Source organism: Malurus melanocephalus, unplaced genomic scaffold (genome assembly GCF_030028575.1).
Source record: "Malurus melanocephalus ecotype Western Australia unplaced genomic scaffold, MMel_1.1 scaffold_522, whole genome shotgun sequence".
Taxonomy (NCBI): Eukaryota; Metazoa; Chordata; class Aves; order Passeriformes; family Maluridae; genus Malurus; species Malurus melanocephalus.
In genome coordinates, this window is record NW_026623754.1 from 156789 (window position 1) to 170551 (window position 13763).

At 46.3% G+C, this 13763-nt stretch overlaps 2 protein-coding genes across 3 annotated transcripts in view; one reads left to right on the forward strand and one right to left on the reverse strand.

Moving 5' to 3' along the window:
• Positions 1–896: 896 nt before the first annotated feature.
• FABP1 (fatty acid binding protein 1) lies at positions 897–4263 on the forward strand. Its single transcript, XM_057381679.1, has 4 exons — positions 897–1012; positions 2028–2200; positions 3476–3580; positions 4141–4263. The coding sequence occupies exons 1-4, from the start codon at positions 946–948 to the stop codon at positions 4189–4191; spliced, it is 396 nt and encodes a 131-aa protein (XP_057237662.1). The 5' UTR covers positions 897–945; the 3' UTR covers positions 4192–4263.
• A 1767-nt stretch (positions 4264–6030) lies between these two features.
• SMYD1 (SET and MYND domain containing 1) overlaps positions 6031–13763 on the reverse strand; it is a 23741-nt gene continuing 16008 nt past the window's right edge. For both annotated transcript variants that reach the window (XM_057381689.1, XM_057381688.1), the window contains 4 exons: positions 10962–11054; positions 9723–9886; positions 8024–8192; positions 6031–6618 (listed from right to left, as the gene is read on the reverse strand). In XM_057381689.1, the coding sequence (XP_057237672.1) occupies positions 6460–6618; positions 8024–8192; positions 9723–9886; positions 10962–11054 (585 nt within the window). In that variant the 3' untranslated portion in view covers positions 6031–6459. The remainder of the gene's footprint in view (positions 6619–8023; positions 8193–9722; positions 9887–10961; positions 11055–13763) is intronic.

Here is a 13763-nt window from a genome sequence, read left to right on the forward strand (position 1 = left end):
AGGTAAAAAMCGGGCCTGGGAGTCCAGAACCAGCAGATGGATGTTCAGATGCTGTGAAGAAATCTGGGACACAGCCAAAGGGAYGGATTAGAAGAGAAGCCCAGCTCCGAGTCCTGCTTTGGTGGGAGGTATCAGGCTCAGCTTGGAGGCTTCTGCTGCCTCTTCTTCTGATGTGGCACTTGAGAGAGCTGCAGCTCCAAGGGCTGGAATGCTCCTTCAGTACACGAGTGACAGTGGCTCCTATGGGGAAAGGAGAAGAATGGGGGTTTGGTAGATTACTAATGGCACAAGCCCATCTATCCACACATCTCAGAGACAGAGCCRTTGTGGTGGAGCCTGAATTAAACTGCAGTCCTCAGGTGGGCCAGTGCAAGGCCAGGAACTGGAGGTGTTTTTTTTCTTAGGGGACAAGGATGGGTTTGTGCTACTGCTATGTCTGGATGATACCAAACCCCAGTGAGGCAGTCCCTGCCGGTGTGCAGCCACTATTCTGCCAGTGTAAAGACCCACCATGCACACCCCAGGGAGCAGAAACCCCCAGTGTCAGCTCCAGAGGCCACACAATCCCCACATTCTCCTCCTCCAGGTACGTGCTTCCAGACTTGCAAGCTCATTAGATGATTTGGCTTGTTCCTCTGATAATGAAGCTCTTTGCACAATATTATTTTTTTTAATCATTTGTTTATGGATGCCACATTATGACCTCCATAAATGGTTTTATGGAGTTTTCCCTGCCCCCACATTGTACATTGTGGTCTGTGAAAGGTAGAGCAATTTATCACTGACCATTGCCCAGTTTTACGTTAATGTTTGAACATGGCCATAAACCAATTACATCATCTTATCTCTGGCCAACTTCTAAGGCAAAAGGACTGTATAAAACCAAGCTCTGCTTGCCAGCAAGGTACCTTCTCTTGTGTTGAGAGCACAGAGAGCCTTTCCACCATGAGCTTCACTGGAAAGTACCAGCTCCAGTCCCAGGAAAACTTTGAGGTTTTTATGAAAGCCCTTGGTAAGTGCCTGCATGTGCTATGTGCTGCTTTGCCTCTGCAGATCCACTGATTTTTGGGAGCCAGCTGTGCTGATGTGCTGATGATTGAGACATCTCTGAGATTTCCTGTTTCTGTCTGTCATCTTGTAATTATTGGGATTTTAAATGTATTTGTGTGGAGATGTGATCTCAGATGAGAAAACATCTCTCTGGCTGGGCTGGGGGTCAGGGGATGCTGGGTGAAGTTTTRTGGCTTGCAGGAGGTCTGTCCTGGCAGGCTCTGCAGCCACTGCCCAGTGTGGCTGAGTGCTACACACACATGATAAGCCAGCAGCACCTTGGTGGCTTAGGAACACTGCAGATCTGCTTCACCAGGATGTGAAATTTGAGGGCAAGTAGGATATTGCTCGGCCACTGTGCTGCAATGCTGCAAAGCCTCAAATCCCACAGTTTATCAGAAAGACAGCTGGCATTGTTTAAATGCTAAATGATTCCTGGATCTGATAGATTTTCACTCATGTCTGTGACAGGGAATGTGGTCCTGCAGGGATTCAGGGGGTCTTGCACTATTTCTGCACAGTTATGTGCCAGAAGGGCTCCACCTGTAAGATCACCTTCAGGCTTTGGGAGAAGATTTTGTAAGCTGGCTCTGAAGAACCCTGAATCTCATAAAAAAAACCACACTTTGTTCCTTTATTCTCTGTTGATTTAATCCATTTTTCCTTGCCTGTCAGTGAAGGAAGGAGAGCAGGATTTATTCTTAGACAAAGAGGTGGTGTTTGTGCTCCCAGTCAGGTCAGTGAGACACAGGACRTGTCTAGTTCCCACACAAAACTCGGGAGGATGGTATTCATTTTCCTCCCCAGCAGACTCAGGGACATGTGACTCTTGGGAAAGCACTGCCATTGAAAGGTTTTTCCACACTGGAGTAGAAAATCTCCCAGCTCTAGGTCCCCAAATCCTGCTACAGTCATTCATTCAGCAGCAGCCCACCGATGGCTCCACTGCTCATTCAATGTCTCTTGTTCCTGGGCAGGGCTCTCTGATGACCTGGCTCAGAAGGGCAAGGACATCAAGAGCATCTCAGAAATTGAGCAGGATGGGAAAAAGTTCAAGGTTACTGTGACCACTGGCTCCAAAGTGATGAAAAACGAGTTCACCATTGGAGAGGAGGGTGACATGGAACTCCCGAATGGACAGAAAGTGAAGGTGAGTGAGCAGCCCCTCCTCTGCCAGGGCTGGGGGGACTCAGGGACATTAAATTTCCTTTCCAGCCATTCCCTCTGCATATGTAATCAAATGGACTGACCATACTACAGGTATTAAAACACMCCTGCAGAAGAAGTTTTGCATTTCTGAATCTATTTTGATAGCCTCTTTGGAAAACACTGGATGCCAGTGTTTTAATGTCTTATTTGAACAAAAGGGATAGAGAGATGCTTTGGTAAATATTTTTGACAGGAAAAGTTCTGAAAGATTTGAGGTGGAAAATGATTGACTTTGTGTCAAGTTGCAACATAAAACACCTCCACTTCATTTTGTTGACTCAAAGATAATGCAAGAAAATCAGATGAGTCATAAACCAATAAATCTMTCCTTTTAAGTCCCACTAGCTGTTAACTTCTCTGCTAGCTTCCCTCACTGCTTCTGTTGACATTGGGTGAGATGATTTRGCAAGGTGAGGAGTTATCACCCTTGAGATTTGGTGAGCTCCCATTCCTCGGTGTTAGTTTCCAAGAGTTCATAAATGTCAAGGCAGCACCACTAGCAAATATTKTCTCTCACCTCTACCTCAGGAAAAGATGATATTACAGGGACTTTTCAAAACAGGAGGSATGATCACCAAAGAAGTGTGCTGTGAATGAGAGCTGCACCAGTTATGTCACAATTTCCAGCATCACTGAAGTTCCTTTGGCATAAAACAGGGGGAAACAGTTCTTATAAAAGTTGTATACACTTATAGAAGAGAGTTATTATAAAAGTTCTACTCTTCTACTCTAGATCAGCAGCTCAAGGGCAAATGAMCACATCTTGTAGCTGAGCAAGACAGATAAACAAAAATGGGCTCTGCTGGCTTATTTATTTGATTAATTTAATTGATCAGTGACAGCTGCCCTGGAGGTGCTGGTGCTGTCTGTAGCATTTTTAGAYGAGCAGCTCCTGGTGGGCAGAGACTCAGCAGATGTAGCATGGAGAGCTTTCCAGGCATATCTGAGTTTCTGAAAGCTCCTGAAATTATTTCCTACCTTGACCAAGACTCCCCCTAGCCCAGTGCTGTCACTCTGCTCCCACTCACCTCTCCCCAAAGGAGGCTGTTGCAGCAGTGTGCAGGAGGTGGGTGGTGGACAGGAGATRATATGACAGGCCCTGACCCAGCTCAGGTGGCTCAGCAGTCCCCTCCTACTAAAGTAGGGAAAGAACAAGATGCAGGGATTGAGGTGATCTCCAGCAATAACATGAATGCCTCTGTCTTCTTTTCACCAGGCTCTTGTGCAGATGGAGGGCAACAACAAACTGGTTGCAAAAGTGAATGTCGGCAAAGGTGAGCTGACATCCATCACGGAGCTCAACGGAGACACCCTCACCAATGTAAGTGTAAAATAACAGAGCTGCCTTCAGGGGCCTGGCCCTRGAAGCTACAGGGGTTCTGGGGACCTCAGGGAGGTGCTGGGGACCTCAGAAGGTGTTGGAGAAGAACATGTGCTTGCACACAGGCTCTGCAGCCAGGCACTGAAGGTAGCTTCTCATTAGAGTATGATCCAAAAAGCACTTTTGAAGACCCAGTTTAGGCATTGCTGGTTRGAGTTTCAGTTAAGGAGGGCATTTTCTCATCCACCCAGATGTACAGGTATGTGCCTGGGCTCAGCRCTCATAGAGAAGATCTCATAGAGGCAAACTGATCCCAGCTGAGGGATGCCAGGTTATCCTTACCTGCTTTGGGGTATTTGTGAAGAAATACAAAGCTTTAAAAATTCAGTTTATAAGWGAGAGACTGGGAATTGGTCYTGTTTTGATTTGCAAGACYAGCTCCTTYCTAAGTACARTTTGGAGCTAAGCACCATGATKATCCTCATAGGTCCCTTCCARCTTGAGATATTCTATGGTTGTACARATSCATGAAAAATGAACACTTTCCATTTGTTTTTCAGGTGATGACCATGGGTGACCTCTGCTGCAAGAGAATCAGCAAGAGAATCTAGAAACCTTACACACACCAATCATTTTACCGTGTAAAATGTGTCCAATGGAATAAAATTTTTATTGAAAGCATCTTCATCKTCATCAACCTCTTCACTGCTACTATAAATAGACACAAACCTCYAAAACTCATGGAAGCAATGGTAGAAATTGGGCAGCTGAGCTAAGGGTGTGCTGGTGTTGGGAATGGAGGTGAGGYAGGGCACAGGCTCTGAGCCACTGTGTGACCCACACTGAGCAGTGTTCTTCCAGCCCTTTCCTGGGGACAGTGCCAGCATCCTGCTGGGWGTGCCCCATGGGTCCTGCACCCACRGCTGATCTGGYTGGGAAGCACTGGGCAGGAGAAGGGTTCTGCCCCCTTTCCTTACAAACACAGCCAAAGTGATCAGAGGGTGACTGGCAGGGCCAAAGAAYGGGGTGGTTTGGGTGGAGTCAGGGAAAAGCCAGAGATCCTGTTTGGAAAGCTGCCTTGGGAAAGCAGCCAGCATGGGCTACCAGCTGCTGTCTTCATCCTCTCACCTCCACAGCAGGATCAGCCCTACAGGCTCATCCCATSTCCCCCCACCCCTTCCCACCAGCARGAGGGTCACAATTGTCTCCAGATGTCCAGTATGAGTTTCAACCCACACTGCACCTGATAAATCAGGTTCAACTGGAATTAAAAACTTCTTCTAGAGTGAAATAAAGGTTTACCCCCGGACAGGAGATGGGTTGGTTGTTCACAGTGTAGACAGAGGGAGCTCTTGCTTTCACATCAGGCCAAATGGAGATGTGGTTTTCTGCTGCACACAGAAAAAYGAGTTCCTTCTTATCTGCCTTTTCCATGCCTGGTGCTCAGATGATGATAGGGAATTGTCACTGGAAAATGAGTGTATGTGATACTCCTAGATGGAAGGATGTGCTTACAACTGCTCAAAGCTGACCATGATGTTAGGAAAACACCACAAGTGCTTCCCCACCTCCTTCTGCAACCCCAACAAGTCACCAAAGGACAAATTTGTTCTCACTGCCAGGACTCCTCTCTGCCCAGGAGAGGTTTTTGTATTACAGATCAACATTGATCCTCATGTCAAGAACTGAACCMATATGGATTGTCACACAGGGCAGCAGACAGCTGTGACACTTCACAGACAAATGGAAGGACTTAGCTCAACAGTGCCTAAAAAGCAGATGTTGGTCTTCAGTGAACACAGATCTGGAGATCAGCAAAATCACTGAGAAATGTCAAAAAGGAAAAGCCCTGTTTTTGTTTTCTTGCTACTCTGATGAGGAGGCAGGGGATTCTTGAACAAACATTTTCCTCTCCTGGATGTCACTGAAAGTCTGCAGGAAAGCAGCTGGGTTTTTAATAGATGGGCAGAGAGCAAATACCTTTTTTGTCTAGAAATCCAACTTTAGCCTTTAGACCTCTCCTTAGTTCTGTTGGTTGTCCACTGGCAGCTGATCTGTGGACCATCTCTTTTWTCATCAGTGCAAAACTGATTAAGCACCTAAGTTACAAGGGAAGTGCTTTAAGGTATCAGAGCTCCCAGCTCACCCTGAAAGTGAACAAAGGTGGATCCACCTCCCTGGAAAATGCTTTTTCAGTTAGAATAATCCACACAGCCACTGCACCAAACCATAGCAACTAGCTTCTGGCATGGCCCCATCACTGCAGACATTTTCTGATTTGTAACTAAGAAGAATAATTTATCCCAATTAATTTATCTTGATGTAGGCCCACAGTTTGATGTTGCACCTGTGCCAGCTGCAAAATCATTTTCCAGCAAGTTTTCATCAGAAATATTTAACAGAAAACATMATCTGTGGGTCTTGTTCAGTTTGCATTCAATGCCCACAGGTGTACATGACACTTCTTGCAACTGGCTTCCCACTTGTACCATCCCATGGACACCACTGGAAAGAAATTATGTCATCCAAAGAAAGTGGTAGAACCTCTTAGGAAAAATCAATTAAAATTTACAAAGGAATTCAGAACCAGAACTTGTGTAGAGAGTAACAGGCTTMCAATGCAAATGTAAATAATTTTATAACAGGGTTTTTTGCTTTGATTTTTAATGCCTTAGTGATAGAAAAAAAGGATGTTGTTTCTGCCAGGACCTCTTCTGCTTTAAGCCCTCAGAAGATTTTTCAGGCTGCTCCCCCAGCAGGTCCATGCCACTGGAAACAATCCTTAAGGATGTATCACATTGCTGCATCACATTCCCAATGTTTGGAAGTGCCACGGGTGATGTTACTCCACAGGCATTAATTGATGTCAAGCTCAGGGTTTATTCCTTTTTGTGGAAGAGGCTTGGTGCATTCTCATTGCTGGGTTCAGGCATSACTTGGATCTTCTGGTTTTTGAGGGCAGCTTCCCTCATCTTGTARTACATGAACTCGTTCTGCTGGAACATGCGCAGCTCCATCTCCGTCTGGACACGCATGACCTGAGGGACACAGCAAGTTATAAACCCTGGGATGCAGGGAACCTTGAATCAAGTGAATAAAACTGCCAGAAAACAGGCACTGTCCCCAGGGATGTTCTAGGCCATGCAATGGCTGAGGCACCTTGCTCTCGGTGTCCCACCAGCAGGACCAAAGCTGGACACAGATATTCCTGTTCCTTTCTCAAACCCATCCACCTGTGTACTGAAGAAGGGAGCGGCCTTTCCTGCATCCAGCTCTTCTTTGGGAAGCCTCTTGCTCCCAAAACTGATGCAGGACTTAGAGGTGATGCTGTGCAGAGCCAGGGAATGGGTGCACACCCTGGGCCTGACCCTTGGGGTGTTATATCACCATCAGGGAGGAGGAGAGGGATGCTCAGTCCCACTGTTGTACCTCTTGCACCCCAGAATTCATCATCAGCACAGTCATTCCTGGTGCTGCATTATAGCAGAGGATCAGAAGGGATTGTAGGATATGTTTTTAGACCTGTTTGTGCATTTACTGAACCCTTTGTTTAGAAGCACAGAGATAAATGTGCCATATATCCACTGTTTTACTCCTAAAGTGTGAAGGGAAACACAGAAATTGGAATGCTGGGACAATRCCCTTTGCTACATACAGGGAAACAGTCAATAGAGTGGCTTTAGGTAGGAGTTATTAATTTTTCTGAAGATATAAAATTGCACTAATAAAGGTTATAGCTTTGCTGTAATGGGGACTAAGACATCAATAAAGGATTTCATTTGGTATCCTGTAATTTTGAGGGGTAATAAAGGACGATGCTGTRAAGCCAATAGTTTTTATCAAGTGASTAAAATGCTCAAAAAATKATAAATTGCCAGCTGCAATTGTAAATAGTTCCTCATATCTGATCAGGGTGCAATTCCCTGGGATCTGCAGCTCTTGACTCTAAGCTAGGAAATGCACCAATCAGTCATCTGAGGAAAAAATGCACTGCTGCTTCAACAGAGTGAGGAGTGGTAAATGAAGAAGAATGGACACCAATAAAGAAAATCAGTTGGTAAAMTGAGCACATCCACCATAYGTAATCTGATATACTCAAATTGCARTGTCATCCMTCTGAGAGGAGTGAAATCAYGCTGCTGGATAAATGGGAGGCTCAGTCTTTGGGCATGGCAGTTTCAGTGAGGATTTGGGGGCTCAGCTGCCATTTCTGATGCGTGTTCTGGTGCAGGATAAAAGCTATTTTTCAGGGATGAAAACCTCCAGTAGGAAAGGACATGTACCTCCCAGCAGACTGTAACATAATCTAGACAAAACCACAGCCCTAAGAAGAAGCAGTCAGTGCTTGATATATCTCTCAGCTCTTACGGATGGTTGTTCCTACAGCTTGACTGCAATCTTGCCCAGATATCGAGCAGAGACAAGGCAGGAGATGACACCTACCTCCAGATCTTTGGTAATTGGGTGGGAAGGTCCATGGGTGATCAGGAGAATGGCATAGGCTTTGCAGATCAAGCCGTGGCCAGCTTCAATGAGGCCAGCGTGCCAGTGAGTCACTCCCGCCCGCATCACRGCCATGCCCAGCTGAGCGTTGTTGGGATGGTATATTTTCCTGGAAAATACATTGGGTCATTTAAATTCAGGAGAAATCTGGGTTCCCAAAGGCATATCATTGACATGAGGTGTTTGCCAAAGAGCAGGCTGTTTACTCAGGTGCAGAGCCTATTGCAGTGCCCCCAAAATGTGCCCTGCTTGGGAAGGGGCAGGGACACATTAGTCAAGGACAGAGCTCTACAGGGATGTGAGTTGTGAAAGATGGGATGTGACCTGGGAAAGTTCAGCACCTGGCTTGGAGAAAGCCAAAGTCTCTCATCTCATGCCAAGAGAACRCCAATCTCTGTCATTATTTTGGCACAAGAAGAACCCAGATCTGACCCTACAGCTCAGCTGATACCAACTTAACCTGACACAGTGCAGTGACAATGCAACAATCACCATCTTCTCATTCAAAGTGGGAAGAGAAAGAGGTGGTCCCAGATATCCCAGAAATGTTCATTTCACCCACTGAAAATTCACCTTTTTCTCTGAGGATTGTCAGTGCCCCAGGTGAGAAAAAATGAAACCTCTCCTCTACATCCAACTTTAAAAGCTGAAGCAGAGTTAGAAGCTGCTTGCACTTTGCAGAAAACCTCCTCTTAAGGGCTTTTTTTGGCATTTTGAATTGGCAATTGAAGCAAGAGAGGAAACTACTGGGGTCCTCACTGTGGTCTGAAAAACTGAGGAACAGAGAGGGGAAGGAATTTCCTCTGTGTCAGTCAATTAGCTCAGTGCCAGGGCTGGGACATGAAGTTGCTTGTCAGGCCTGCAAGCCAGGGAGGTGACTCTGTCACCCCTCTGCAGAAGAACAAAATATCACAGGCCTTTTGGGGTAGAAYTGACCAAAAATACAGGTAATGAGTGTGAGAGAGCAAATGATATAATGAATTGGGCTTTTCTCTCTTCTCTACAGTTTCCATTATTTTYCTTYSTTTCCTTTTTTTTTGCTGTTAAATACTCATGAGTCCTGTCATAAACCTCAGTAATAATAAAGCACATCATTTTTAATGTGAGGTTTACCCTGAAACTATGTGAACGAAACTTGAATTTCTTTATTCTCACTGAGCTTTTACCACAGGACTGTAACAATTAGCCGAGAAAAAAATCCATGTACTATTTAAGAGTGAGGGGATATCTTGAGTGRCAGTCATTTCACTTGGTTTCTCTTTGCCCTTTGACCTCTCCTTCCTGCAGGGTGCAGGGAACAGGTGAACTCCTGCAGTCACAGCCTCTCTGTCCTGCACCCATGCTCTGTACCTTGCTGTCAGGGCAGCCCTGAGATGCTTCTGAGACAAAACAAAAAAGCCAGTGAAAGATGTTCCTAAACCATTTGCCTGTTCCATTTTAGCAAATCAATGTGTTTGGGAGTTCTTGTGCATTTAGGAAGGGGTCCCTCTCTGTCTGGCGATGCAAACAGGTCCTGAAATGCAGATATCTGAATTTCACCACTGCCCCAATGGGAGCAGACTAAGAAAATTATTCCTGTAACACACTGTTTAACATTGCATGAGCACAGAGAGGTGCCAAAAGTAGGGCACAGACGCACAGGTAGCCATCCACCATCCTCTTGGCATAGTCAGCTGCTTCCTCAAACATCTGGAGGTAGGAGAGCACCTCGGAGGCAATGCTGAGGATCCTCAGCAGGTAAATGTTGGTGTCCCCCAGCACAGGCTCCTGCTTCTTCAGGCAGTCACGGCACAGCTTCACAACCTGAGCGTGGAGGAAGCAGGGAGAGGAAGRGTAAGAAGTCCAAGCACCTTTGCACAGTCCAAACCAGTCCCAGAGTCTGAGTTAGCCTCAGTGAAGGTTGGGGAAGAATGGATGTGKTTTGGTTTGTTGAGAAACATCAGCCTAGGAAAATGATTGGTGCTCYGAGCTTTCTGTCCCAGGGTTACACTCATAAAACTGGTGAGGAAAAAGTGATGTCTACTGCTCAGGAGAAGAAAGACTCCAGGAGGTTGGGTGTTGTCAGATACAAGACTCTTTGCACCCCAGTGCCATCCACCCAGCCCTGAAAGCACTCGGTGCAAGGAATACTCTTAATGACCCCTTGGGGCTGGAGATGTGGAGCTGTGCTCTTCCTTGCCTGTCCTTGCCATGGTTCAGAGTCCCAATTTCTGCTCTAGGGGGCTTCAGCCTTTTCCCAAAAATGGTTAAAACCTAGAGGTTGTCACTCAGCCTGGAGGGCTATCTGAGGAGGACAATTAAATATTACCTGGGTGAGAAAAAGAGGGAGAAAAAAAKAAATTACTTGAGCTCTCTCTCACCCTTTGCCCTTGTGGCCTGGTCTCCAGGTAGGAGATGGGACTCCCACCCCACACACCCATCCTCAGCACCCAAAAAATGAGAAACATGAGGAGCCAGAGCTGAAGGGAAGATCAACACAGCTCAGTGTGCCAAGAGACCAGACTGGACTRTTCTCTTCTGTCCCACTCCCAAATCCCCTGTCCTTCTTTTTATGAGGTTACCTTGCAAAGCTGCCTCATTGTTACACCTGCCCTATAATTMATGATTTTCACCCTGGAGGCCCTTGGTTCAACACGTGTGTCAGCTGGAGGTGCTGGAGGTCACCTGAATTTCCTTCTGTCATCATTACAGAAAAAGTTATTCTGGGGTGTCTAAGACATGGTTGTGCTCTACAGAGGGCAGAAACAGTGTCAGCTTCTTCATTTTGATCTACCAGGAGGGCAGGAAGCACATGGGGATATTCAAGTTGCAGCAATAGGGTTTTCATCCCTAAATCACTGCTCTGTGTGTGCAGACAGAGCAAAAGCACGAGACTCACCTCATGGTAATGTCCCTCCATGCGGGCCTTGTTGATCTTCTCCAGCGTGTCCTTGGAGAGCTGGGTCACCTCCTTCACCACATCTGCAGAGGGCTGGGAATGACATTAGGGAAACCAGTGAGGAAAAGGCACTGCCTGACACATGCCAAAATACCCTGCTTGGAAGGATTCTTGGTCCACATCCCAGGGAACCAAATCAGCTTAGCGGGATGCTTCTCACAACATCCGCTTCCTCCTGCTGCCTGCAAATACCAGTGTGCCCCTCAGACCTGCCCAAGGCTGAAATGGGCTGAAATGGGATGAAATGGTCCCATTCCAGGTCAAAAGGTGACAGTCRTGCTGATTTCAGYAAGTGTARCCCATCAGGGTKGTTGGKGGCCAWGTGCCTCTGGCAGGCATCACTGAGYTCCTCAACTCTCCACRCCACTTCTCCCCTCTGGAAAAGGGACAGAATTGACCCTGCAGCTGAGAGGGCTCATGAGACACCAGAGAGGCTGTGAAAGCCACCAGCTGGKGAATGTCAGGTGCTCCTATTGCAGCTGCTTGGGAGAAATGAGGCTCTTGAATGRGATCAGGAGAGATCCCTGAATTTTACCCACACTAAGAAATGCTGTCATTATGTCCAAATACCCTAAGATGGCTCAGCTCTGATTTCAGCTGCATCCAGAGAGGGAAATGTGTTTTTCCATACACCTCAGAGAAGTTTGTGTTTCACCCTGCATTTGGAGACAAGAAGCACATTTGGGCATGCCTGGCAAAACACCAGTGAGCTCATCATCAGCTGCCTCCTCTTCCTTTGATACTGAAATATAAAACAATATCCAGCCCGACTGTTCATCTTCAGCTTCTCTGAGCCCTTCAAATTTGCATTTTCCAGCTATTCTATGTTGGTACTATCAACTATTATGACCTTATTTTTCATAAATGGGGAATCTGACATCAGCCTACAATCACATGACTCCAGGAATTTTTGGAAAGAGACTGGTCTGGAGATACAGAGCAGAGCCAGCAGCCAGGAAGGATCTCTGGGTGTAGATCAAGAGCAGAGACCCAAGATTGCAATGAAGGCTGCAAAGATTGGGAGTCAGAACTGTAAGGCTACCCTGTTTTTTCCTCACAACTGGTCAATTAGATTTTTGACAAATCTGAAATTCATCTGGTTAGGAAATCCTCAAAGTTTAATATTGAAGGAAAACCAGTAGTTTTCAGAGCTGTTTACCCCCCATCTATTTATGGATATGATTGTGTTATGATTTATTATTCCATAGTCCTCTACTGAAGCTATTGTAGCTAATCAGGTTTGGGCAGCTGTCTGAGCAGCACACAGGGTGCTCTGGGGCACAGAACACATCCAAAAGCAATGTTAATGTCAGTGCAAATCACACTGCTGTGCTGCCTGAGTCCAGACTCCCAGAACAGGGACCTCAAACAGCAYTTCCACAGTGGCTTTGTCTAATAAAAATCCTCCCTTGCCTTTACTAGACTTCTAAATCTGTTGCCATTATGAACAATGGGAAATTTGCTGCTCTTTGGGAGGGGTGAAGGACTGGAGGWGGGAGCAGCTGTTGAGGATGGAAGCTGTCAGTCTTCCATGTATTTCTAGCCCTTTTTCCACGCAGCTGTGAGAGCTGCTGCTCCCACAAAGGTGCCTGAACTCAGCACACGTGCTCTGTGGGTGAGGTCAGCCTGGACACTTACTGTCTGTGGATGGGGTGTATTTTTAATACTTGGAATCATGCCTTGCATGCTCACAGGCTTTTTCTGCACAGGCACTTCAGGTTGTGCAGGACATTCMCCCAGAAATGCTGGGTATTTTCCTCTGTGTGCAGACTTCTAATGCTCACAAAAAAGGGGGATGGTGCATCCCTAGTGGAAGGTGTCCCTGCCCATGGCAGGACAGATGGAATGGGATGATCTATGCCTTCCAACCTAAACCATTCTGTGATTTGTGAACTCACTGTTTGGTCAAGGCTTGATAGCARGTGCTGAATGAGAGTTGAGATTTTTTTATGCTGTCTACTGGAGAATGTGTTAAAAGACATTTCTGCAGAAAGCCAGATAAAAATCCTTCTGCTTCAGAGAACTGAGCACAGCTTTATAATATAAGTGGGGAAGTACAGTAGGCAGGATTAGCTTTAAGATGAAGCTTGATAATTTAAATGGGGTTATACAGCAGGGTCTTTGCTCCAGAGGAGAACTTCCCCCAGCAAGGAAAGGGTCTTCTCTAACCCCACATTCCCTCATCCCCCCTTTTCTGTTTGGCTTCCCCCCTGCTCCACATGATCCCTGAGCTGTGCTGTGATTTAGTGTGTGACTGCTCAACAGTGCAGATCAATGACTCAATGATACATTTAATTATCCTGCCTTGTTTCCCCTTCCCTTTTCCACTATAAAGCTTGCAGGAATAGAAACCCCAACCAAACACTGCCACGGGGCACAAAACCTATAAGCAATTATATCCTTGGGCAGAGGAGCTAAAAAGAAACTCCTAGAGCTGCCACCACATTCATAAAGTGGAGCTGCTGACCAAGCAGCACATCCTGCTGCCAACAGAAAGACACAGCCCCGTACCCTCCTACTCGATGACTTGTGAGACCTCAGAGGAAAAGAGAAATTGCTTTAAAATGAGCAGGTTAACACCTTAATTCCTCACAGTCAGTCTGCCCACAGCAACCCTGCAAAAATGTCAAATGATGGTGCAAACTCCCTGTGAGAGGCCTTTGCAGAGAGGGACTGGAAGCTCATTCCTGGAGCTGGTGTGAGCTCCAGAGCACAGAGCTTCAGCAGTGCTGGTTGGTCCTG

What these genes read in the sequence shown, in the direction of transcription:
- FABP1 (XM_057381679.1), top strand. Translation starts at nt 946, where the DNA reads ATGAGCTTCACTGGAAAGTACCAGCTCCAGTCCCAGGAAAACTTTGAG. An exon ending in GGTTTTTATGAAAGCCCTTG is followed by an intron (nt 1,013 to 2,027) that starts GTAAGTGCCTGC and finishes GTTCCTGGGCAG; the next exon opens with GGCTCTCTGATGACCTGGCT. An exon ending in CGAATGGACAGAAAGTGAAG is followed by an intron (nt 2,201 to 3,475) that starts GTGAGTGAGCAG and finishes TCTTTTCACCAG; the next exon opens with GCTCTTGTGCAGATGGAGGG.